Raw genomic sequence first — 26747 nt, forward strand, 5'->3', positions numbered from 1 at the left:
GATTCAGGTCATCCACTACCTCCCTAGGATCAGGTGATAATAGAGCTGAGTGTCATCTGTATATTGCTGACAATTCAGTCCAAGACCCCGCTGGATGACTTCTCCCAGCAGTTTCATGAAGATATTGAACAGCATGGGGGACAAAACTGTGGGACCCCAGAAACCAATAGTGAAGGAGCCGAGCAGTAGTCCCCCAGCAACAACTTCTAGATGCTTCCCCCCAAAAAGGACAGAAGCCATTCCAAAGCAGTGCCTCAAATCCCCATACTCAAGAGGCAGTCCAGAAGGATACCATGGTCGATGGTATCAAAAACTGCTGAGAGGTCCAGCAGAACCAACAGGGTTCTCCCCCATCAAGCTCCCAGCATAGGTCATCCACAAGGATGATCAGTCCCATATCCAGGATGGAAACCAGATTGAAAGAGATCTAAATAATCCATATGATCCAAGACCCTCTGCAGCTGAGATGCCACCACACACTTTAACTTTGCCCAAAAAGGGAAGTTTAGAAACAGGTCTGTAGTTGTTCAGGTTGGAGGGATCAAGGGAGGGCTTTTTAAAATAGTGGCTTCACCACCACCTCCTTGAGGCACTATGGCATCCCACCCTTCCTTAATGAAGGATTTGTGATAGTCTCCAACCACCTGCCTGTACCCTCTGCAGATTTTATTAGCCATAAAGGGCAAGGATCTAGAAAGCAAGTTGTTGCCCGCACACTGCCCAGGATCTTATCCACATCCTCAGGCTGTACCAACTGAAAAGAAGCCAACACAATAGGACCAGATGGTGCCAGAGGCACATCTGTCAGAACAGCCAAAATCCTGGAGTCCAAATCGGCACAGATGCAAGTGACTTTATCTGCAAAGTGGCATGCGAACTGGTCACACAGGGCTATAGATAGTTCCTCCCCCTTTACACGAGGGATGTGTGAAGCAATAACTGCTACACGAAAAAGCTCCACTGGCTTACAATGAGCAGATGCAATGGAGCTGGAGAAAAAACATTTCTTCACCACCCCCACCACCACAGAATAGTCCGAAAAATGGGTTCTAGTCCATGTTCGATCAGATTCGTCATGACTCTTTCTCCAGCATCATTCTAGCTGTCATCCTAGTTGTTTCACTGCCCTAAGTTCCTCAGAAAACCAACAAGCAGAATGGGTTCCACCAAGCCAGAGAGAGTGTTTTAAGAGTGACAGTGTCAATAGCCCGGGCTGCCTCCATGTTCCAGAGATTCACCAGTGCCTTGACAGACTTGCCAGCTCTGGACACTGGAAACTCCCCAAGCACCATCTGGAAACCAAACAGATCCATAAGCCTCCGGGGTGGACCATTCTAATTGGTCCACCACCCCTGCGGAAGGTAGATGGAGCAGTCAAACTAAGACCTGGTAAGCAAAAACCAGGTCCAAAGTACATCCTGTCACATGGATAGGGCCCAGTACCTACTGAAATAGGCCCATGGTTGCCATGGCAGCAATCAAGTCCTGAACTGCGCCTATTAGGAGAGACCTCAGTATGGACATTGATGTCCCCCAAGACAGTAAGTCTGGGGGAACCCAATGCCACGTCCAAGATCACCCCTGTCAGCTCAAGTAGGGAGACTGAAGTACAGCGGGGTGCCCGGTACACCAACAGAATCTGCAGCCTCTCTGAGGCCCACCCTCAAGGACAAACCCTCAAAATCTGGAGATTGCCTAACCGGGCATCTGGAAAGGGGAAAGATCTCATGTTAGATTACCTCAATACCCCTTCCCAGACCCTCAAGGTGGGCCTGCTGCAGGATCAGGAATCCTGAACTGAGAGAGACGAACCCCACCCAGCTCATCCAACCAGGTCTCCATCACACATACCAGGTCAGCATGCTCATCCACAATCATATCATGGATGAGAGGTTTTACCATTTATTGAGCTGGCATTCAGTAGCAGCGGAACCCTAATCCTTGAGATATTGTTCCCAGAGTTCCTGGGGGCTGCAGGATTGGGAGAATAGCCGAAAAAAGTAACAGCCCTCAATTGTCTGGACAGTTTCCTATTATAACAGCCTGCCCCAACCCCCACCACCATATCTCCCTCTGCCTGCTACCTGAGAAATCACCGCTCCCAGACTCTCCCCAATCCCCCAGACACATCCTTCAGACCAACTACCTCAGCACCAAGCCAAGACTCCCTTGATCAAAACCACAGCATGCAGCAAGATGGGCAATATAGCCCATCACATGTAACTGCTCCTAAGCTAACGTATAAAATGAAGTTTGATAGGGATTCTAAAAGCTAAATAGCTCCAGGCAGTTTTGGAGGAAACTGATTATCTAGACCCATTTCAAACTGGCTTTAGAGCTAGCTATGGGGTTGAGACAGCCTTGGTTGGCCTGATGGATTACCTTTACTGGGGAATCGATAGAGGGAGTGTGACTCTGCTAGTTCTTTTTGATCTCTCAGCAGCGTTCGATACCATCAACCATGGTATCCTTCTGGATCGCCTGGGGGAGTTGGGGATCCTATCTCTCGGGTAGATTCCAGATGGCGGAGCTTGGTGACAGCTGTTCCTCAAAACAGGAGCTGTTATATGGCGTCCCGCAGGGCTCCATTCTGTCACCAATGCTTTTTAATATTTACATGAAACCGCTGGGTGAGGTCATCAAGAGATTTGTTGCTGAGTGTTATCAGTATGACACCCAAATCCGCTTCTCCTTTTCATCTTTATCATCAGGAGATGGCATTCATCCCCTAAATGCCTGTCTACAGGCAGTAATGCACTGGATGAGGGATAACAAATTGAAGCTGAATCCAAGAAAGACTGAGGTGCTCATTGTAGGGGCTCAGAATCTGAGGGATGAGTTAGAGCTTCCTGTGCTAGATGGGGTTACACTCCCCCAGAAGGAGCAGGTACAGAGCTTGGGAGTACTCCTGGACCCAGGCCTCACCCTGGTATCTCAGGTGGAGGCCATGGGCAGGAGTGCTTTCTATCAGCTTCGGCTGTTTCGACAGCTGCACCCATTCCTTGAAGAGGATGAGCTCAAAACAGTGGTGCATCAGCTGCTAACCTCCAGGCTTGACTATTGCAATGCGTTCTACATGGGGCTGCCTTTGTATGTAGTTCAGAAACTTCAGTTAGTTCAAAATGCGTCAGCCAAATTTTTCTCTGGGGCAAGCCAGAGAGACCATAATATGCCTATTTTGAAACAGTTACACTGTCTGCTGATATGTTTCCAGGCAAAATACAAAGTGCTGGTTATTACCTTTAAAGCCATAAATGGCTTGGGTCTGTGTTATCTGTGTTATGCGCCTTCTTCTACATGATCCCCACTGCATGTTAAGGCCATCTGAGGAGGTCCGTCTTCAGTAACCCACGGTTCATCTGGTGGTGGTTCAGAGGCGGGCCTTCTCTATAGCTGCCCCGGGGCTGTGGAATGCACTCCCAGCAGAAATCCATAATCTGAATTCATTGCTGGCCTTCAGGAGAGCCCTTAAAACCTATCTGTTTGGCCTAGCCTTCCAGGGTTTTTAATCTGTTGCAAAAAATTTTAACTGCTGTAAGTGTTGGGCCTTCTCCAGGGTTTTTAACTGTTTAAATGTTTTAACGGTAAATTAGTTTTATGCTGTTTTTATAGTTTTGATTTTAACTGTTAATTGATTTTAATTGTTTTTATTTTGATGTAAACCACCCTGAGCCTTTTTTTGGAAGGGCGGTATATAAATCGAATGAATGAATGAATGAATGAATGATTCACTTAACTAAACAATTTACCAGTCTGATTGGCAGTCATCAGATTTAAGCCAAACAAGTGGTTTGAAGCTATGATCTGCTACAATGCCATATAATCTCAGAAAATAGGGCTTAAAAGTCACAAAAATGGTATGAAGGGATAACTAGTACATTTCCACCAACACCAAGACTAGTTCCATCTTTCCACTGGCAAACTATCTGCTGGAGGCACGGCTTCACTGGCAACCATTTTTTGGCCTTAGGAAAACCAGAGACAAGGGGCAGTCTGTTTGTTTCTGCCAAAAACTAGCTATTATCCTACAAGGGTCAGGGATATCCATGCTAGTCTATGGTCATAAATAAAGACTGGCCAGGGATATCCCACATTCCAAAAAGCTGTAGGATCTCATTGTGAGCCACTCTGAGCAGTAGTGCACGGGAATGAATGAATGAATTAATGAATGAAATCTCCCCAGAGTTTCCCCACCACCACTTTTACTTTTGACATTTTGTTTGTGGCTGAGGGGGAAGGTGAACCAGCTTATCCTCCAGAGAACTAAAACCCTGCCTTTTCTGGTGGAAAAAATAGGGGGGCTGCCAATTTTGACTTAACCAGTCCTTATTTGTGACTGCAACTGACCCTTCCCCTAAATCCTCTTTGCATGCCTACGAAAGCACTGAAGGAGAATGCAGCGAGTAATTCATGCAGCTTCTTTCCTTCATGCCAAAGCCTTGCATGAAGTAAGCAAAGCACCTGCCTCTTTTTCTGCCTTTTGCAAAGTCAGGACAAAGCACCTGTGGGGTGGGGGAAGGGGAAGCACCAGTGGAGATGTGGGTCTCATTATTAGTGACTTGATAAGTGCCTTTGTGAAGTCCTGGCTACAATTCTCTCTGAGCCCACAAGACTGGGCAGACTACAGAAATAGATGAATAAATAAGAATCTCTTATAACACTCAGCTCATATTCTGAAACTCCAAAATACAAAAAGCAAACATACAGATGATCTCTTACCCCATCCAAAAGAGTGTTTTCTAAATGCAGATGTGGTTCTTTACGAATTGGAAACTCCAGATTAGATACATGAAACACCGAGTTATCTCTATCAATCATATATACTTCATTCTTCCCATCGATCAACATCATATACCTGTAACACAAAATTTAAAGTTCAATTAAATACTAATTATCACTATCCTCAAAGTGCACAGCAGTTTTTAAAAAATTTAATAACCTTTATAATGTAATAATGCACAATTACTACAATCAAACTATACACTTGATTCTGATATACACTTGAGTCGGATTCATGGATTCAAATAAGGACCATTATTTCTAAAAAGAGGAGTCAGGATCTAAAGAACTATGCAAATAGAGCTTGCAGAGGTAATCCACCAGGGTTGGGATTTGATGAGGTCATCTGAGGGGGCTTGTTTTTGTCTTATTTTTAATTTTTGTGTAAACCGCCTTGGAATTGTTTTAATGAAAGGCGGTATACAAATTTAACAATAAATTAAATAAATAAATCTGTGGCTCTTGGAAAGTTCACTTTTGAAAAGGAGAGTTTTCAAAGGCAGCTTGAGATATGGCATGGCAGCAGGTCTGTTGTTCAATGAATAAATAATAATAATGAAATATCCCATGAGCAAACGCATGCCTTTCACTACAACCAAAAGCAGCTCTCTAGATAGCAGTCACACAGCATTTTAAATCTTTATGCTATTATAAAGTCTGGAGACTTCCATTCTAGACGCTGGAGCGGCAAACAAGCATATTAAGATATACTAAGATAAGATGGATATACAAGATGAGTTTGTTAGGATTAACTCCCTTTCCAACCCAAAACTATATGCTTATGCATCTCTCAGGCAGTACCAGGACTTTTCAGGTCCCACTGGCATATGTTCAGCAACTGCTAAGTCCTCAGTGCCTGTGGTAAACTCCAGTTCAGTGTGCATTATTCCATCATCATCTATTGTTGACAAGTGAATCTTGGCCCGTTGAATAACGGGCGCTAGTAACGGGGCTCCTGGCCCCCCGCCGCCATTCCCCCTCCCTCCGCCGTCCGCCCCCCCCTACCTTTAAGGGCCAAATCGGCCCAGGCACTTGCCCTCGCCAGGCCGGGGAGACGGAGGCCAGGACCAGGGGTGGAGCGGAGGCCATGTAACTTTTAAAAAAAATTGCTCCCGCGGCCGACGCCACCGACCGCCCACCCTCCCTCCCAGCTGCCAAGTCCCCCTTACCCTGGCCGACTGCTGTCGGCCGTAGACAGCCCTCAATTTAAGAGGCAGAGAGGAGCTCGCAAGCAGAGCTCCTCTCTGTGCAAAGCCTCTTGCCGAACTGCCGCTTTGGGCGCAAGGGACGCAAGCGCCCAAAGCGGCAGTTCGGCAAGAGGCTTTGCACAGAGAGGAGCTCTGCTAGCAAGCTCCTCTCTGCCTCTTAAATTGAGGGCTGTCTACGGCCGACAGCAGTCGGCCAGGATAAGGGGGACTCGGCAGCTGGGAGGGAGGGTGGGCGGTCGGTGGCGTCGGCCGCGGGAGCAATTTTTTTTTAAAGTTACATGGCCTCCACTCCGCCCCTGGCCTCTGTCTCTTTCGGCCGAGGCGGTGGCTCTGCCGCCGCCTCGGTCACTCTCCCCCGCCGCCGCTTCTCCGGCTTCTTCGGGGCGGCCGCTTCTGGCCGCCCAAGATGGCTGCCGGGTGCCGGCGATCGTGTCTCCCTTGCCCTGCTTCGTGCATGCCCAGAACAGGGCAGGGAGGCATGGACACACGCTTGGTGTCCGTCCACGGACGGACACCAAGCGTTTTATTAGAGAGGATTAGCCTTGCCTGCTGACACCCATCTGGATTTACCTTGCTGTTCCTGGGCATTGAGTTTGCCCCAATTCTCATTACTTTGATCATCTACCTCACTGAAAGCACAGATAAAGTGGGCATTCTGTGAACAGGTCCTAGAGATTCCCAAGCCTGAGAGTCTCTGATCTGAAATCACTATTTTCGGGTCTCTAAATTCCTTGTAAGCCACCAAACCTAGCTGCCCAGCGATCCCCTCGCCAAGCAGATCTCCAATGACTCCAGCATGAGGCAAATCTGCAAGACAGGTAGATATAGCTCCTTTCCACAAACAGCCACTTTAGAACTGGGATTCCTTTCCCCTTCATTCTATTTCTCTTCTATATTTTATAGTGAATCCAGGAGCCTATCCTTTCCATGTTCCCCAACTTGTAAAACCAACTCTGCCGTTACACCAACAAGAGCAGCATGCAGCTGCTGTCGATTTAAGCCACCTGACTCACACAAAACGCAGCTGCATTACATTAATGTATTTTGCCTATCCCCTCCTTTTCCAACTCACTTATTTCTCCTACTGGTTGTCTCCCATGTGAAATAACTCCCTCTCTGTCTCAGAAATCATCTTCACATAGCATTGCCATGATTAAGCAACTACTTTAACACCAAGGAGATTCATCAGGAGTTGCATCTTTTAAAACTCTATGATAATTTCATTCCTTTCAATGGGTGCTACTGAATGTATTGCTTTTCTGGATTGTTCCATATGCAAATGAGTTTCATCTATTGAATTTCCCCACATTAACAATTTGGTTTGCTAGCATTACAATTAGATACCTATTATATCGATTCCCCAAATGATAATGTATATTTTGCAGAAGAGTGCAACCAAGATGATAATTGGCCTAGAGCACTTTTCTTATGCGGTAAGGCTACACCACCTGAGGCTACTTGGTTTAGAAAAAAGACAACTTGCAGGGAGAGATGATAGAGGTCTATAAAGTCATGCATGGTGTGGACAAAGCTGATAGAGAGAAATTCTTCTCCCTCTCACATAACACTAGGACCAGGGGTCATCCCATGAAATTGATTGCCAGGAAATCTAGGACCAACAAACAGAAGTACTTTTTCACACAATGCATAATCAACTTGTGGAATTCTCTGCCACAAGATGTGGTGACAGCCAACAACCTGGATGGTTTAAAGAGGGGTTTGGATAACTTCATGGAGGAGAGGTCTATCAATGCCTACTAGTCATAGGGTTATAGGCCACCTCCAGCCTCAAAGGCAGAATTCCTCTAAGTATCAGTTGCAGGGAACTAACAGCATGAGGGAGAGCAAATCCTCAACTCCTGCCTGTAGGCTTCCAGTGGCATCTGGTGGGCCACTGTGTGAAACAGGATGCTGGACTAGTTGGGCCGTTGGCCTGATCCAGCAGGGCTGTTCTTATGTTCTTATATTTTGATTGTCATTATTTTATGTTATACTGTTGTGGCTATTTTTGATTTGAATCTTGGGTGGGATTGGTTTATAATGTGTCTAGGCTTGTCTGGAGATGGGGAGAAAGGGGGTGAATCCACTGATTATGGGGTGGCTATTCCAGTGGTGGTGGGGAATAGAAGAAGTAATGTTGGCAAGTCAGCAGGCCATTAAGAGGGGAAGATAAATCAGAAATCTAATAGTGGTTTCCCTTCCAGCTGTCTTGCCAGCTCTTTGACTTCGGAGAGCAGTACCAACTGCCCACAGAGCTTTACCTTGCTCCTGTGTAACACCAGGTCAGTCCAGAATAAATCAGAAATAATCAATTATCTCATTATGGATAAAGCGGCCAACCTGGTTGTGGGGAGACTGGTGGCCCAATCTGGTCCCAGATTCTCCCCCTAAGATACTCTGTTGAGGAGCAGGTGAGGGGATGTGGGTGGGGAGGCAGAGTGACTTTGGTCTATAAGAATCCCTGTCGAAGTATCTGACCTTATCAGATGTATGTGCTTAAGCTTGGGGACCAGGAATAGGACTGGGACTTCTGTTGGTAAACCAATCACTCCGTTTCTGTTGGCGTACTGATCACCCCACTCATTTCCTAACTGAGCTGACAGACTTAGTCTTGGGCTTGGTGTTGGAGCCTCTCAGGCTTGCGGTGATGGGGGACTTCAACCTTCAGTTTGTGACCAATCTGTCTATGGTGGCTCAGGAGTTCATAGTGGGCCAAGCGGTTGTGGGACTGATGAAAATTGCTGGTCACACGCTTCATCTCATCTTTCACTCTGATGAGGGTGGTGTTCTGTGAGTGGGGACTCCTGTGATTTTCCCATTGTCATGGACGGACCACCATCTGGTTAAGGTTGGACTCACAATCACGCCCCACTTCCACAGGGGTAAGGGGCCTATTAGGATGCTCTGCCCAAGAAGGTTATTGGATCCAACAGGATTCCAAGAAGCCTTACAAGGATTTTGTGTTGGCTGTGCCGGTGATCCTGTTGATGCCCTGGTGGAGAATTGGAACAGCAAACTCAACAGAACAGTAGACATGATCACTCCTAAGCATCCTCTCCAAACCGCTTCAAAACTGGCCCCTTGGTATAATGGAAGAACTACAGGGGCCAACACGGCAAGGTAGACGACTGGAGCACAAGTGGAGGAAAATTTAACTCAGATCTATGCTCAGGCAATACGTGCGGCAAAAAAGTGTTTATTTTCAGCCCATACCACATCCCCAAGTTCACATCCAGCAGAGTTGTTCAAAGTTGTGAGAGGGCTAACACATGCCCCTCCTCCCTTGAATCAGAATTTAGAACCATCGATTAACCACTGTGATATTTTTAATGAGTTTTTTGTGATACAATGTCTTGTATTCAGGCTGACTTAGACCTCACAATTATTGCAGTGTCTGATGAAGAGGTGTCCAGCAACTCCTCTTAGTGGTTAGGTTGGATCAGTTTCAGTTTGAGATTCCCAAGGATGTGGACAAGCTGCTTGGAATGGTACACCATACCACCTGTTGTCTTGATGCCTCCCTGTTGTAACAATGGAACATGTAACAAAAGGGCCACACGTGTAAAGAACAAACCAAAACCAGCAATTAACCGTGTGCAGACAGCAAATACATATATAAACATGCAAATTCAGAAATTGAATAATTATATTTTTGTATATATGTTTGCTAAATTCTTTAAATAAACATATAAATAAACATACATATTTCAAAGGAACACTAAAAGATGTCCAAAGTAGCTCAGAGCACAGAATAATAAAGATGGTAAAAGTATATCAATCTTGCTGAATCAGTATGAAGGACTGTGATGTTACAACAGAACATCAAAACAAGTTCACTATTTCCCAAAATATAGGAGATGTTGACAAAGAGAAATGTGCTATAATGATTGTCCGTTCTGTTATCTGGAGCTTGTAAGAATGAATAGTTCTTGCAGCTATGAACTTCATTGTTCATGGTTCTTGAACTTCATTCTACCCGAGTTTCTGCCTCTCCAGGGAAGGAGCATGACTTGGGAATTGCCTCCAGGCATGTGTTTGAGTATATGTATCCTTGGTCAAGCCACATGGCCTCGGAATCTGTATGGATCTTTACCTAGTTTGCGCATGCTGGTTCTCAAGCATGCAAGTGGTAGGTAGCCCTTCACTCCTCGCCCTTTCTCCCCACCACCACCTTTCTCCTTCAAGGAGACTTGCAAGTGCACCGAACGCACCATAGGACTAAGGATAGGTAAAACTAATTTCTTGCCACCTCTGTAATTCTCCTCGAACCCCTTCTCTACTTTTCCTCCCCACTTCCAAGCACTTCCCATGGCAAACCTTAAGCCAGGCTCTGGTATAAGCACATTAGCCAAGTCGATTGACCAAACCAAACATTAACTAAGATTTTACTGCCTCGTCTAAATCATGTTTGCCTTCCTGTACCGCTTTTTATCCTTAATAAAACAGTTGTATTGCATCTTTGCCTCCACATGATTTCCAAAATGCAAAACTTGCTCAGAATTGATACTGAAGACAAACCTTTCCCTCTAACCATGCTAATTCCCCACACTAAGCCAAAAGCATAGTTGGAGTGTCTAGCCAGCACTCTGGGCAAGTTCTGATAATGTGCCTTTTGATACTTTAGGCCATAATATCCTTCTGGAGCATCTGAGAGGGTTGGGGGCAGTGTTCTCTCTAGTTTTTTTCATCTGTGTGCACAATGAGTTATGTTCTGGGTGTCAGTATCAAGGCAGTGTGTGCGCACATATATTCAGAGTGGGGCCTTCCTGCTTCAACCTGAGTGGGATCGAAAATTGACTAAGCAGACATAAAAAACCATGTGAGTGCACGTGCGCACCTTATGGGAAACACTAGTTAGGGGTGGGAGGAACTGCTCCTACCTTTCAGGCAGAATCCAGATCGTGTCCCTTGGAGACTGTTGCGTTTCAAAATGTGAACTTTTATATGGCGTCCCCCAGAGCTCCATGCTGTCTCCAATGCTTTTTATCATCTACATGAAACCTCTTGGAGAGATCTTCAAAAGATTTGGTGCATGGCGTTATCAGTATGCTGACGACACCCAAATCTATTTCTCCATGTCAACATCATCAGGAGAAGGCATAACCTCCCTAAATGCCTGCCTGGAGGCAGTGATGGCCTGGATGAGAGATAAACTGAGACTGATCCAAGTAAGATGGAGGTATCTGTTGTGTAGAGTCTGAAGCCCTTTGCAAGTGGTAGCGAAGGGCTACCACTTGCATGCTTGAGAACCAGCAAGGTAAAGATCCATAAATTTTGACCTGCCAGTTCTGGATGGGCTTACAGTTCCACCAAAGGAACGATACGAAGTCTGGGAGTGCTTCTGCATACTAAGCTCTCCCTGGTATCCCAGGTTGAGGCAGTAGCCAGAAGTGCTTTCTATCAGCTTCTATCAGCCAATACGCCAGCTGCATCTGTTTCTTGAGATAAATGACCACAGAACAGAAGTACGTACGTATGCTGGTCACCTCCACACCTGACTACTGCAATGCACTCTATGTGGGGCTGCCTTGTACGTAGTCCAGAAAACTGCAGTTGGTACAGAATGTGGCAGCCAAATTAGTCTCTAGGTCATCTCGGAGAGACCATATTACTCAAGTATGGAGAGAGCTTCACTGGCTGCCGGTAAGTTTCTAGGTAAAACAACAAGGTGCTGGTTATAATTTACAAGTGAATTTTAGCCCGTTGAAAAACGGGCGCTAGTAATGCCTTCGCCCCCGCCGCCGAACTGCCCTCCCAGCTGCCCGATCCCACCATTTCTACAGGAAAGAGGAGCTCGCTAGCAGAGCTCCTCTCTCTGCAAAGGCTCTTTTCAAACTGGCGCTTTGAGCGGGAAGGGCGTCCTTTCCGCTCAAAGCGCCAGTTTGAGAAGAGCCTTTGCAGAGAGAGGGGAGCTCTGCTAGCGAGCTCCTCTTTCCTGTAGTAATGGTGGGATTGGGCAGCTGGGAGGGCGGTTCGGCGGCGGCATTTTTTAGGGCCAATTTGGCCCTTAGTAATTTGGGGGGGGGGACGGGAATGGTGGGATCGGGCTAGGGCCCCAAGGTTTCCCTCCCGCCTGGCTTTACTGGCGGTGCCAGGCCTCGGCGGCGGCTCCGCCACCACCTCAGCCGGCTTCCCCGCCTCCTCTTCCCCCGGCGCCTCTCTCATTTGGTTGCGGCGGCCGCTTCTGGCCCCGCTGCCGCCTCACCCGCACTCCCGCCTCCAGTTGCCCCGCCGCGGCCACCGCCACCTCTGGCCGTGGCCGCGGCTGCGCCACCACCTCGCCCGCACTCTCCTCCCGGCGTGGGCGGCGGCCACTTCTCCTTCTCCCGGCCCCAACATGGCCGCCGGGTCCTGCCATTCGTGCCTCTCTTGCTCTGTTCTGGGCATGAACGGACGCTTGGTGTCCATCCACGGATGGACACCAAGCGTTTTATTAGAGAGGATAAAGCCCTAAACAGCTTTGGCCCAGGATATTCAAGAGAAAATTTTTGCCATGAGCCTCTTCTTCACCATATGCCCACTGAGATCATCCAGAGAGGTGTGTCTGAAGTTGCCATCAGCTCTTCTGGTGGCTACACAGGGACGGGCCTTCTCTGTTGCCACCCCACTTTTTAACCCAAGCTTTTTAACTTGACTCTGCTTTGAAATTATTTTAAGGTTTTCATTTTTGTTTTGTTTTGATTTATGTTTTGAAAACTGCCCAGACACAGAAGTTTGGGGAAGTCTACAGATTAGATAGATAGATAGATAGATAGATAGATAGATAGATAGATAGATAGATAGTCACAGACAGACACAGACAGACACTATAGACAGACAGACAGACAGACAAGCAATTCAGTCAACATATCATCCTCATGTCAGCACACAGGTGAGCCATTGCTGTAAATTTCCTGCAGCATATACATGTCTTTCCCTACAGGTCACAAGCTATCTAGAGGTAATATCAGAACTACAAAGCAGAACACCTAATTTGCAAAGTGAAGCAAGCAGCATTTTTGTTGGAGAAATATCCCAAAAATATCAACATCATAAATACTTAAATGGAAAAATACGGAAGTGATATTTAGTCAAACAAAACAGACTAGCAAAAAAATAAATACATTAGATTAGGGAAAGGCCTGACATCATAACAGGTACACATACATTGGGCCTCAGGGTCCCCTAGCAGTTGAGGCTGGACCATCCAGTGTCAGGGAAAAGTTTTATTCCCCAACACAATGGTGTTCGAATGGGGAAAAATAAAGCATTGTACTTAAAGAGTGACTCACAGGCATTACCTTAAATGGGACGTGATCAAATGTATGTAAGGGACACCAACAGTATGGGGTTAAACAGTCCTCTACTCCAGTAACCCTAGTTTCCTGGGGCAGGTTTTGCCTGTTCTCAGTCTTGCTGTTTGTAGTCCATTTATTTTGTCCAACAGAACACAAGAGCCAATGAGAACTGTTCTACTCATTTAATTTGTTGGACAGCCGATATATAATAAGGGTTCCCACCTTGAGTTTATGGATATTGTTGAACTGCAGCTCCCATCGTCCCCAGCCACAATGGCCCTTTGTGAGAAGGACCTCAGAATGCTTACACATATATAGAGTTTACAATCCCTGCATAGTAAATTCCCATCTTTTTGAGGACTGGAGGAACAAACAGGCCACAAGCCACTTCTCCTGAAGTTAGTAAATGTTCCAAATGAGCAAGGAACTACGATATGTCAAAAGGTCTGCGGCTCATATGACCATAAAAACAAAAAGCACTCTAAAGAACCCCCCTGAGTGATGCAGCAGTCTCAGCCAAAAATATTATTGCAAAGCCTCATAAAAGAAAAACTGGCCTTGCACTAGTTTCTGTCGAAACTGAGTTAGCCCAGTTATTTCAAGTAAGTGCTGCCAAAGCAATATCGCTATTAGAAAGAGTAAACTACATTGCTGGGAAAAGCAATAAAACCATCTACTAATGTATCTATTCAGAGATTCAACCAGGGCTATCCACAGAGGTTTTTCCTCTAATATAGGATAAGGTTTTATTTCCACAACTAAATCACAGGCACCTAGAGGAGCTGACCTCTAGTTACAGAGTCCAAGTCAGCAGAATTCACAGGACAGTTCAGGGAACAAAGTCTTCTTGTTATTACTCACTCAACCTTATTATGAATTTGCAACAGTGGAACACAGAACATTGTAGCAAATTGCTATTAAAATTGGGGGACCATGTGGTATTGTCTCTTTGCGTCAGCCAGTACACAGTGACGGTTGCAGCAAGAACCTCTATGCTACTGGTTGAATTGCCTATAATGAGGTGCTGCCTAACTCTGTCTGCCCAGATTAGTGGAATCCAAAATTTGAGGAGGCAATTGAGAAAGCCAGCATCGGCTTTCTTGTGTTTAGAAAAGTTACCTAAATAATTACAACTATTTACACTCACCATTCTTGGTACAAAAGAAATATTTAACACATACAGCATACACACATACACACACACCAATGCAGATTTGCCCATTTATTCATGTACATTTAAGTCAATTTAAGAAAAAGGGTTAATAAAATTCATAGGTTCCAGCTGTCACTATTTTCTGAAATCTATCCCTGGTAAATCACTGTCCCCATTTTGCCCCTATTTTTTGCTTCTTGGGATGTCTTGTTCAATGTATTTTCAGGTGAATTACTAGAGCTGTCATTCTTCAGGATTCAGCTCCTGTTGTGACCCAGGTCACTCATATTGGACCAGAATTCATAGCCCAGCGGCTATGAATGTGTGATGTAGTGGTTAGAGTACTGGACTAGGACCGGGGAGACCCGAATTCAAATCAGCATTCAGCCATTATACTAGCTGGGTGACTCTGGGCCAGTCACTTCTCTCTCAGCCTAACCTATTTCACAAGGTTGTTGTGAGGAGAAACTCAAGTATGTAGTACACAGCTCTGGGCTCCTTGGAGGAAGAGCAGGATATAAATGTAAAAATAAATTAAATAAATAAAACTCCATTGAGATATTTCCTGTTGCAAGGAATCGCTGAACTCTGAGTGAAATGGTTATAACTCCTAAGAAACAAGCCAAATTGTCTGGACTTTGCTCTCAAGTAACGGCGTTGGGACAGCTGGAAGCTAATCCTGCATGTCCTCGGGCAGAATGTACACAATGTTTTGCCTTGATCAGATGCATTGATTACTAGTCACACACATATATCCTCTTGCTGTTACTTTGGAATGTTTTAGAATTGCTCACTAGGTAGATTTATACAAGAAGTGATTTAATTGCTGTCTCACACAGCTTAGGCTCTTCCTTCTTAACAACTTTGAGGAAAAGACACCAGAGTTCTGTGGAGTAGAGAGGATGCCCATCTTCAAAGCTCAAAAATGCAGATTGTTTTAAGAAGACAAGGATACAATGTTTCCTGATAACATTGACTGACACTATGCAAGAGACGGGTCTCATCTCCTCAGCCTTCCTCTGACAGACAAATAAACATTGTCACGAGCAATTAACAAGACTAGCTCATGCGGGTATCCCAAGTGCCTGCCGTCTAGCTGCGGAGCTAGCAGAGGCCTGGGACCTGCAGACAAGAGACTGCTTAGCGATTCTTGCCACGGGGCAAAGAATCGAGGGCTAACTCTGTCTGTGAACCCCAGCACCAGCTTTTCATCTGAAGCCTTGCCTGCAACGCTCCCCAGCATCAGACACTAGCCTCACTCACATCCATTTGACCACATCAAGATCCAGTAATATGCCTTTCTCAAGAACCAGCCTCTGCCTCCAACATCCCTCCTCTTTACTGAACCCTGGCGCTCTGCCATTCCCCCTTACAAGCAACTCTCTCCCCTTTCTCCTTTCCAGTTTCTCTATCTTGTGCTACTTAGATTAATTACCGAGAACACATACATGCAACACATGTGACAGATATGATTTTTTTACACTACACTACGAATGGGAACGTGATTGAATTATTTGATTTATTTGACTAGTATTCTTGACTGTGTGACCAGTTTGCCTTAATAAAGCCCACTGAACTTTATGCGAGTATGGTGTCTTCTTTCTCCCTTCAAATCCAGATCATACATGGCTGCCTTAAAGAACTAAGCCGATATTTGGCTAGAGTGAACAAGCCTCATTCTCATTGCTAGCTCCAGAGCATATGCAGAGTGCGAATCAGGCTTGGCTCACAACAATCCCTCCTTAGAGCCTCCAGAAATTAAATCTCCACATAGGTGAGTGGAGGTATCATATCTTTAGTGTACCTACCTGCATGTAAATGGTGCACAATAAGGAACTATGAACTGCCTATAACTGGTGAAATACACTCTTCAGCAATGTGTAACAGTGGGGAAGGGGGCATTTGGGCAGTAATTGTTGGTATGACAGTCAGTTGTTACAAGTTATTCCCTATTTTCATCTGTGAAACACTGGAGGACATAGGTTTGGCTGACCTTTTTGATAATTTGGAATAATGTGCTCTGCATTCACTTTATTACCTCTTTTCCATTTGTGGCATACTGGTAGTGAGGATTGTACATCACACTGCCCTGATTGCTTGGCCTTATCCCTATGTATTCACAGGCATGTCCCTATTTTAATCAGTGAAATATTGGAGGTTATGCTCAAAATTCTTTTGCAATCAGTAGCTATTGTAAAATACAATCTTAAAATGACATTGGAGAGCAAAATACAATTCCACAGAAAGGATACATTTAATTGTGAATGAAAATATCAGGAAAGTCAATAGAGAAGATGGAATTCAGTGGTGACATATGTCTGTTCAAGTTAAGCTAATTTTGAAGACCACTCTTAGTACACACATTCTTGTTTTACAGAAACTGCATTCTTCTGACAGAACAAGTGGTTGTTGCTTTTTTAAATGCAGTCTTCATTATAATGTTGTTCAGTGGGATGGGGGGGGCTTATTTCAGTCTCAAAATGTAGCACATCTGGATTCAATTAAAGCTAGAAAATAAAGATGACTATTTCAGAGGCCTGGCTCAGATAATCTGAATTATCTGCCATTGTTTCCTCTCTGCCAGTGACTCCATATCTATGGAGGTTTCTAAAAATATTACATTTTAGAATCCTAAAGAGTTTCATTTCTATTAACTTTATTCCTTTAATTTTCTTTATAACTATGAGTGCAGACTATAATGCAGGAAAGGTAAAACATTCAGTTGTCTTCATGCATTTGTTTAACATACAGAGCCTAACTTGGATTGTCACATTACAAATATATAGCAGACACTTTTAAAAACTTCAACTTACTTTTATTATACTCCCTAGAATTAGAAAAAGTTAAAGAATTTATCCTAAAATGAATACAAGACCTAGGAGACAATATTTCTATGAACATGTGGGAAATTTTATGGAATAAGCGATTTCTTAAAACAATTTTCAGTAAAACTATTTAAAAGTACTGTCAAGAGGGCATAAAAGGTAAAGGTAAAGTGTGCCGTCAGGTCAATTTCAACTCCTGGCATCCAGAGCCCTGTGGTTTTCCTTTGGTACAATACAGGAGAGGGTTACAATTGCCTCCTCCCGCACAGTATGAGATGATGCCTTTCAGCATCTTCCTATATCACTGCTGCCCGTTATAGGCGTTTCCCATAGTCTGGGAAACTTACCAGCAGGGATTCGAACCGGCAATCATCTGCTTGTTAGGCAAGCCCAATAATTTTATATAAATACATAACACATATAGCCCTTTATGATGAAATGCCAAAACATGTAGGGAGACCATTATCACATATGGTGGAAATGTCGTTGCACTAAGAGGTATTGTGGTGGTGGGGGAATTATACAGGTGGCCCTTGTTATTCACGGGGGTTCCATTCTCGCCTATAGGTGCGAATACAGAAACCTTGAATAATGAAACCTTACCCTTATGGGAATCTAGGGATTCGGTTCCTACACATACAAAGACTAATAATTGGGTGAGGGGGAGCATAAATAAAGTACTCTACCTTGCTCTCCAGGTCTCTAGGGAGAAGAGCTTGTCTTGTGGTAGCAAGCATGACTTGTCCCCTTAGCTAAGCAGGCTCTACCCTGGCTGCATATGAATGGGAGACTAAATCTGTGAGCACTGTAAGATATTCCCCTTAGGGGATGGAGCCGCTCTGGGAAGAGCATCCAGGTTCCAAGTTCCCTCCCTGGCTTAGCTAAGATAGGACTGAGAGAGATTCCTGCCTGCAACCTTGGAGAAGCCACTGCCAGTCTGTGTAGACAATTCTGAGCTAGATGGACCAACGGTCTGACTCAGTATATGGCAGCTTCCTATGTTCCTATGACTCCTGCAATGCCCCCACAAAACCCCAATTCCTCCAATTGTAGTTAAAAAAAATTATGGGGTTCTGTTCTGATTTTTTTTTTTTTTTTAAGAACCACAAAATGGTTCTGCGCTGCCTCCAGACTGGAAATGACTCTGGAAATTATTTCCAGTGGCCCTGGAACTGTATGTAGGCAAAACATAGCTTTTTTCTGCACTGCAGATATGGAAATGAGGTCTCTAGGACCTCACCGCAGATACACAAAAGCACAGTTGCTGGAACAGTGGAAAAGAGAGCCACCTGTATACAGAAAGGGAAGGATTCTAGAGAGAAAGTGGCGGCCACAGCCCAGGGAAGAGCTGAGAGGGAGTGGGGGAAAGAGGGAGAAATCGAGGCATGCAGATGCTCTGCGCCTAGGCCAGCTAGTTCTTTATATTGGTGTTATAGTAATGACACTGTGAGAAGTAAAGACCTACAATTAACTGCAATTAAAATTCTCCACACAAAATACTGGAGACTGTTACCTCCACAATTTGTGAACGGATGGAAAGAGTGTGTGATTGTGCAGTAACTGAAAAATTGAAAACCCTTTTGTAAATAAGTGAAGACAGACAAAAATGGAACACACTTATGGTTAATTGGGAGCCATTTATTAATTTCTACGTAGTTCATTCTGTAACAAACTTGAACTTTTTTTTAATGATGTGATTAGTTATCTTCTCGATAGTTTAACTACATGCTGTTTAAACACAGCAGTTTGACCAGGATTGCCCAATAAATCTAATTTCTCACCATAAGCTCCATGAAGCAAATCAACCCTGGTTAACTCTTTAACTGACTGATACAATTCTGAAGATGCAGCTTTAGCAGGGGAGAGCAACTATACCTACCCAACCCCAGTGGCTGTTGCCAGTATCTCTTGTGCCTTTTTCTTTTCTCATTTTATATTGGGAACAACTTTGGGGCAGGGAACCATTTTGTTCTTTTCTCTGCTATGTTCACAACTGCTTTGTGAACTTTGTTGAAAAGCAGTATATAAATATTATTAATAATTATTATTAATACCAACATGTGATATGGAAAATGCTTGGAGCTACCAAACCAGATCCCAAACAACGGGGGTGGCAACGTTTACATGGACAACTACAGCCCACAGCTACAAAAGAGCTTCAGCCCTCCCTGAAGAGCGTCGCCATGCTCCCTCCCTCAGTGTTTTTAAACAACTATAACACACATTTTTTAAAAGAGGCTTTTTAATGCTCCATCTTTGGTTATATCTGGTAGGATTTTTAGTTTTTGATTTTTATCATTCTCAATTTTTAGCTTTTAAAATAACTTTTAATTTGAAACTTAATTCTGATTGTGGTTTTAGCCTGGACTTTTAACTCATTTACTTAATTTGGTTAATTTTATTAGTTTTATTTTACATTGTATCTATTCTATTGTGAGCCGCCCCAAGCAGAAGTGTACTGGATAATAAATAATAAATTATTATTAGTAGTAGTAGTAGTAGTAATAAATAAATAATTTTTAAAAAATAAAATAAAAAAGAACCTGTACTGTACCAGAAAACGTACTGAAGACAATTTGCTAAACCAACAAATCAGCATGGATAAACCAGATGGATAAACTGAAGTCATGGTCTTGTGTTTACTGTGGTTTGCAAGAACTACAGTGGAAGCAACTGCACAAATACATCAACCATTACTACTGATGAGAAGCAGGAATAAGCAATGACATTGTCCTTGACTTAACAATGCCAAATTCAGTTCCTGTAAACTGGTTCAATTTCGAGCTTCTCAAATAATGACCACTTCAAAATTTGAAACAGAATCGAGTGAAACTCAGTTCAATCTGATCTATCTATCTATCTCTCTATCTGCGTCAAATTTGTACACCACCCCAAACTTTTGTGTCTGGGTGGTTAACATAAAACAAGTAAAAACATACACAAAAATCTTTTAAAATGAGGTGGAAATTAAGCAAGCAACACATTTGCAAATTGTTTACAGTTAGCTACATATACCAGGGCTATTACATTTGGTTTTCAATTTTTAAAAAACTTTACAGAAAATGAGTCACCTCATTTTCCATTCCCTTGTTCCAAGATTTTGGATATCTAACCAAAAGAAAACTTCACTGAACAAACTGGGAGTGGAATAGTTTCTATTGCAACTGTTTTAAGCTTAAACCAAGTAAGGACCTTGGCCTATCAGATTAATAGTAGGGATGTGCACAAATCACAATTTGTGCACTGATTAAAAGGGTCCATTTGTGCACCTTTAGGAGCAAGGAGAGCAGGTCCCATACCACCCACTTCAGCTTCCTGGGGCAGCATCATACTCCACAGTAGGGATGTGCGGACCAATCCGATGGTCCGGTATGGGGTCGAATCGAACCACCCATCCCACTGGTTCTGTCAGACCGGAACCAGACTGCTGGGTCCGGTCCAGGAATTTTTGTTTGTTTGTTTGTTTAATTAAATCAGATAATAAATACCTTTAGCCCCTTCAGGGGGCTTGCTGGGGGGGGGGCGTTCCTGCCTCGAACTGAACCAGGCTGGGCCAGACGGTTCCATGCACACCCCTACTCCACAGCACCCCTCGCGCAGCAGCCGTTTACATGTTCAGCATGGCTGTTGTCCTCACAAATGTGTGCCACTGCCGTGCAAGGGGTGCTGGGGAGCATAAAAGGTTCAGGCCTGCCCTCCTTGCTCTTAAAGGTGCCCAAACTGACCCTTTGAATCGGTGCATGAACCGTGATTTGTGCACATCCCTAACTAGTAGGGATATCAGGGTAGTACAGCCAGGTAGCTTTCGGCTCAGAAATAAAACTACCTATTTGCCCCCAAGTACCATTCCACATAAGTCTTTGTACATTTCCAGGGAAATGCACATTATATATAGCAAAAAACACAAAACTAGCTTTTGTCATCAAGTTTCTGTATTTTCTATTCCTCTAGGCAACATCTAATATTATAGGGATTATAAGACATTTCTGACTTCTTTTTTAAGTTGGCCTCTGCATCAACTTTTAATTTCTAATAAAAGAAACTGGGAGAGGCTCCTTTGTGGAATTTTCCTGATCACCATTAATAAAATAACTTAAAATGACTTAATAGCCTGCTTGTGAAATAATGTTCCTGAACAGATCCCATTTCTTTGAATGTATACATGAGCTGAAAAGATTATGGCACTGATCAAATTTTTAGGAACCTGAGAGGTCCTGAAAGCAAAAATGCAAAACGTGGTATCTGCTGGCTTCTGAGGACATTCTTATTTGTCTTAACATGTAATTGTAGTTTGACCTACACAAACAAACACAGAGAATTATACAGATTCTCCTCCAAAACACCAGGTAAAAGCTGTGATATCTTGACAAAAGCATTTCATTGTAAGAGGAGAATGTTTCAGAAGACAGAATAAAAGGCCAACTATAATGGCTTAAAGTTAGTTTCAAAACACAAACACTAACGGTTGTAGAAGACTCTAAAAAAATTAATACAGTCATTAGGGTTGTGCAAAGTCGGGTTGGTAATTTCAGAAATGGTCTGACATTGGCCATTTTGGAGGGTGTTGGAGATATTGACATCCCTACTGCTGTGCTTTATAAATTTAATTTAATCTCTAAACCAAAGCAATGGCCAAATCTACTTGAGCAGCCAAACTCAAGCCAAAATTAAAGCCAAAATGGGTGCGCAAGACTTTTTGCAGCTGCATCTTTAAGTTGCTGATTTGGTCCAAATAACATTTATTTATTGCATTTTTAGGTCACTTTTCATCTTTGGACCCCAAGGGAGAGCACAAAGAATTACATCATCAATCCATAATAAAACATGAGAATGGGGGTTGGGGTGGGGGTTAGGACTAAGTTACAAGAGTGGAAGAAATGTCACCTTCATGCTATGGTTTGATAATCCAAATAATTGCTTTTATTGATTCAAAGACAGTTTCAGCTTGAAAAGGGTAAGAAAGAGCCTGTGCAGGTTACAAACCTGACCAGATTCCAAAGACCCCTTGCAAAGTTCAGAACACCGTATTATCTTGTCAAAAGAGGAAATTATATAATCGTTTCAAGTTATTTCAACATTTCAATCGGTTAGCTGGACAATTTGCACACATATTAAAACAAGGAAGTTACCGTGACAAACCATATTTATCCTGCAAGGTCAGATTGCCCTAGAAGGGTCATGCAAAGTACAGCTACTGTCACTGTCTGCTAAAGCATTATTCAAATCTCCATGGACCTTTCCCTGAAATCTATTTCAAGCCAAACCCCAAGCTTAGCTACTTCCTGCCTGCCAGGCTGATGTCTTGCAAAGTGTTTCTGCTCATACAGTTCTAGCATCAAACTAAAAAAAATGGCTCCGGTTTGATCAAGCAAGCAAAGCAATTCCCACACAGGTTAAGTCAGACACAGGAACAAATTAAACCATAGCTACAACAGTGGCTCATAGACCAAAAGGTTGCAGAAAGAGCGTGGCCCTAACTTGCCTGCAAAGGGCCATGAGGAATGCAAGAACACAATTTTCCAAGCGAAGCACATTCCATAGTCCAGGAGCAACCACTGAGAAGACCTTTTTCCATGTGCTTGACAAGGTGGTTTTTGCCAATATTAGCACATGGAGAACCACCCCACAGAAGCACCTGCAAGATCAGAGCATTGGATACTCACCATGGAGGCTTCTTCTTGCTGCTAGATTTGAAGATATCTCACTTGATTATCCATCCCACATGCTCCAGAAGACAGGATTATGCAAATTAAGCAAGTCTTTAAGTGCCTGGGAAGGAGAGACCTACCAAGTTCTGAATAGCCAAATTTAAACCTACAGTGAAGAATGGAAGGCAGAATACACAAGAAAAAAGGAAGAGCAAAAAAACCACAACAGCATAGAACCCCAGCAGACAGTGATGATCCTAGGGAGGTTCAAGATGTCCTCAAATCCAATAGCACAAAGAAGTCTTCACAGTGAATGACCATTGCTCCGTTCTCCGCTGCTGGATGATGACATCTCACAGGGACATGCCTCAGCTAAAGAGACCCCGAGTTGGAGAGTCAGAGTCTACTGGGGTGGGAGGACTTGTTGGCGAACCCATCTGCCAAATGCTGCTTGAGTGGAGCAGTGAAGTTCTAACTTGTAATGATGGGTGGAGGTAGAAGGTGATGCCCAAGTTGCCGCCCTGAAGGTTTCCGACACTGGCACATGTGTAGAAAAAGCTGCTGTAGTGGCCACTGATCATGTAGAATGTGCCGTGATGCGATCAGGAGGCTGAAGTTTTTAAACCTCATAGACTAGGGTGATGCATGCCTTGATCCAGAATGTTATGGTGGAGGAAGAAATCTTTTGCCCTACAGAGGAGGGGAGGAAGGAGACAAATAAAGCTTCTGAGGCAAAACGAGGCAATGCGGGAAAAGTATATTTTCATACAGAGCCGGACAGCCCAGCTTGTGCCAGGCCTCTTCTCTTTGATGCACACGTTTTGGACAAAAAGTTCAAAGAATTACATCTTGGGATCAGTGGAATACAGAGGCCACCTTGGGTAAAAAGGAGGGGTGAACTGAGTCTGAGGGGGGGAGCACTGGTGAGTCATGGGGGGATAAAAAAATTAGGGTTTACTGATGACATGAGTTCGGATATGCTGCGACTGCCACCAATGCCGTGATTGCCAGCCAATGATGCCGCGACTGCCACCAATCTGAAGGAACACCAATCTGAAGTATACAAAGTGGAATTGTTTTGAGTGGATTGAATGGCGACTTGTAGTACACAAAAAACTTTTTATAGTTCCCAAGTGGGAAATCTGTAAATTGTTGGAGGGACAAGTAAGGAAGCGCCTCTTAGAAATCATTTTAAGTGAAGATGAGATTGAAGGCCTCTGTTGGATGATGGCGACAACAGGTGTGTTAAGGAGGCCCCCTGACATTTCAGAGTGGTGGTCTTGAGAAGCTTCTACAGGCCATCTTGAAGCAAATGTAGGAGTTCTGGTAGTGCACACTAGTCCGTGGTTACTTTCCGACGTCTGCCCCAGTGCAGGAATACTCACCAGGTAGACTGATAGATTCTGTTTGTTGAAGCTCACCTAGAGGCCAGGATGGTGTTTAAAACATTTGCCAAATATTCATGGCGCTGCAGTTGGCAAGCTTGAACCATGCTGGGTCACGGTACGGGTCTTTGGGAGAGCAGATCATGAGTGACCAAGATGAACCATGGACCTTCTACTGCGAGGTGTAGTATCTTGGCAAACTAAGGTCTGCGTGGCCACTATGGTGCAAACAGAATCACTTGGGCTCTGAGGCAGCGGACCCTGTGAAAAAGATGGCTGAGCACTGGTATTGGTGGAAGGGCATACAGCTGTGTCGGAGACCAGGAAGCTGACAGGGCATCCATTGTTTCTGCTCTGCTGTAAGGGAAGCGGGTGAAAAACCTCAGTAGCTGGGCATTTGCCAGAGAGGCAAAAAGGTCCACCCAAGGTCATCCAAGAGCTTGCGTCAGGAGATGAAAGGCTGATGCTCCATTCGGCCGGATGAAGGTGTGTCCTGCTGAGACAGTCTGCTTGGGTATTAAAGGAACCGCTGAGATGGTGGGCTGTCACTGAGACCAGGTGAGTTTCTGCCCAATGGAGGAAGAGTGATGCCTCCTGATAAAGGGTTCTGGAGTGGATGCCATCCTGGCAGTTCACATGTGCCTTTGCTGTGATGTCTGTTCATACTAGCTTATGTTGGTTGTGTAAAATTGAGTGAAAGGCTCGTACAGCAAGACAGATGACCCTGAGCTCTAACCAGTTTCTGCTGTGTGAGTGTTCTAGAGCAGACCATCGACCTTGAGGTGTCTGGTGTAAGTAATGCTCCGCCCCCATAAGGACAGGCTAGTGTGAGAATTATCTCTGGATGGTCCAGGCAGGATTTTCCACCGGAGAGGCAGGTCAGATGAGTCCACCATTGGAACGAGTGAAGGACGTGTGCTGAAAGCTGGACCTTGAGAAGCTTCCAGCTCGCAATGGCAATCTGGAAAGATAGGAGGAACCATTGTAATGGTTGTAGGTGGAAATGAGCCCAAGGGGCTGCCACCAGGGGCATCAGGCCCAGGAGCCTGGCCAGAAGAAGCACTGGGACTTGCACAGTGGAGGATACTTGGTGTATTAGCTGGTGAATGTCCTGAATGCAGTCTGGTGGCAGAACCAACTGATCCAGCTGGTTGTCTATGACAACTCCCAGGCGACGCAATCATGTGTTGGGCTGTAGCTGACTTTTGACAGTGTTTACCAAGAAACTTTGCATAGCCAGAGTTTGTAGAGTGATGTGAACATCGCTCTCTGCAGTGTCTAAGGATGGAGACTTGTTCAGTAGATTGTCCAAAAAAGCAAAAATTTGAATGCCCACATAGATGGGCAATCAGAGGTGACATGACTTTGGTGAAGATTCTCTGTGCTGATACTAGCCCGAAAGGCAGAGCCCAGAACTGGTAATGCTGGCCTGCATACCAGAACTAGAATAAAGGATGATTAAGTGGAAGGATAAGCCCATGTAAATAGGGTTCTGTCAAATCTAAGACCATTAAATCCAGGTGCTGAAGACACTCTGCAACAGAGCGGAGGGTCTCCATACAGAATTTTCTATGATGTAGATACTTTTTTTTTTTTTTTTACGAACTTCGAGTTGAGGACTACCCAAAGGGAGCAGTCTTTCTTGGGAAGGGTGCAGAGGATAGAATATATGGCCCTGCATCTTTGTGGGAAAGCTTCTGGTTCTATGGCTTTTATTGCTTCAAGATATTGAACTGCTTGAAGAAGACCCGAGAATTTGGTGAGACTGGGAAGTAGATAGGAAATGGTCGGGGGGGGGGTAGGAAGTGAACTCTATCCTGTAGCTGTGCAGAATTAGGTTGAGGACCCCCTGGTCAGTGGTGTTGGTCTCCCAAGCATGAAAAAAGTCCGAGAGGCATCCTCCAACCTCAGGAAACAGTGAGTCAAGGTGTTTGTCTTGTTTTGGCTGGAATGTTGAAGGCTTGTTGTTGCTGGTTCGCAGGCCTGTTGATGTTGTTGGAGTGCTGGCAATTCCAGAAGGAGTGTTGAGGCCTAGGCTCCCTTTTGCATAGCTAGGAAGAGGGACAGAAATGCCGAAAGGACTGAAAAGGTCTTCATGTTTGCCACCTGTCTTCCCTGTGTGGAGGAAAGAGCCTTTCGCTTGTCCTTGGTTTCCACAAGGACAGCCTTGAGAGCCTCATCTCCAAACAACTTCCCTGCAGTGTAGGGAACAGCAGTCAGGTTCGTGCAGGAGGCTATGTCAAGCTGCCAATGACTGAGCCAGAGTGTCATCTTATGAGGACTATGGCCACTGTGGAATGAGAGGAGAATCTGATGGAATCCAAAGATACGTAGGCTATAAAAGTCTGTGCCTTTTGAATCTTCAAAAGTATTTGTCTTTGTCAATTAGGGTCTGTCGATGGAGACTGGAGGAATTTCTCCACCCAGAGCAGGGATGCTCTCGCTATAGTAGAGGCTGCACTAGAAGAGCGG

General features: G+C 44.5%; 1 protein-coding gene across 5 annotated transcripts in view; it reads right to left on the reverse strand.

Annotated features, from left to right (window-relative positions):
• The window catches only part of RNGTT (RNA guanylyltransferase and 5'-phosphatase), a 278619-nt gene that overhangs the window by 182352 nt on the left and 69520 nt on the right, over positions 1-26747 (reverse strand). For all 5 annotated transcript variants that reach the window (XM_053287326.1, XM_053287325.1, XM_053287324.1 and 2 more), the window contains exon 9: positions 4720-4855. In XM_053287326.1, the coding sequence (XP_053143301.1) occupies positions 4720-4855 (136 nt within the window). The remainder of the gene's footprint in view (positions 1-4719; positions 4856-26747) is intronic.

The sequence above is a fragment of the Hemicordylus capensis genome, chromosome 1 (genome assembly GCF_027244095.1).
Source record: "Hemicordylus capensis ecotype Gifberg chromosome 1, rHemCap1.1.pri, whole genome shotgun sequence".
NCBI classification, from domain to species: Eukaryota; Metazoa; Chordata; class Lepidosauria; order Squamata; family Cordylidae; genus Hemicordylus; species Hemicordylus capensis.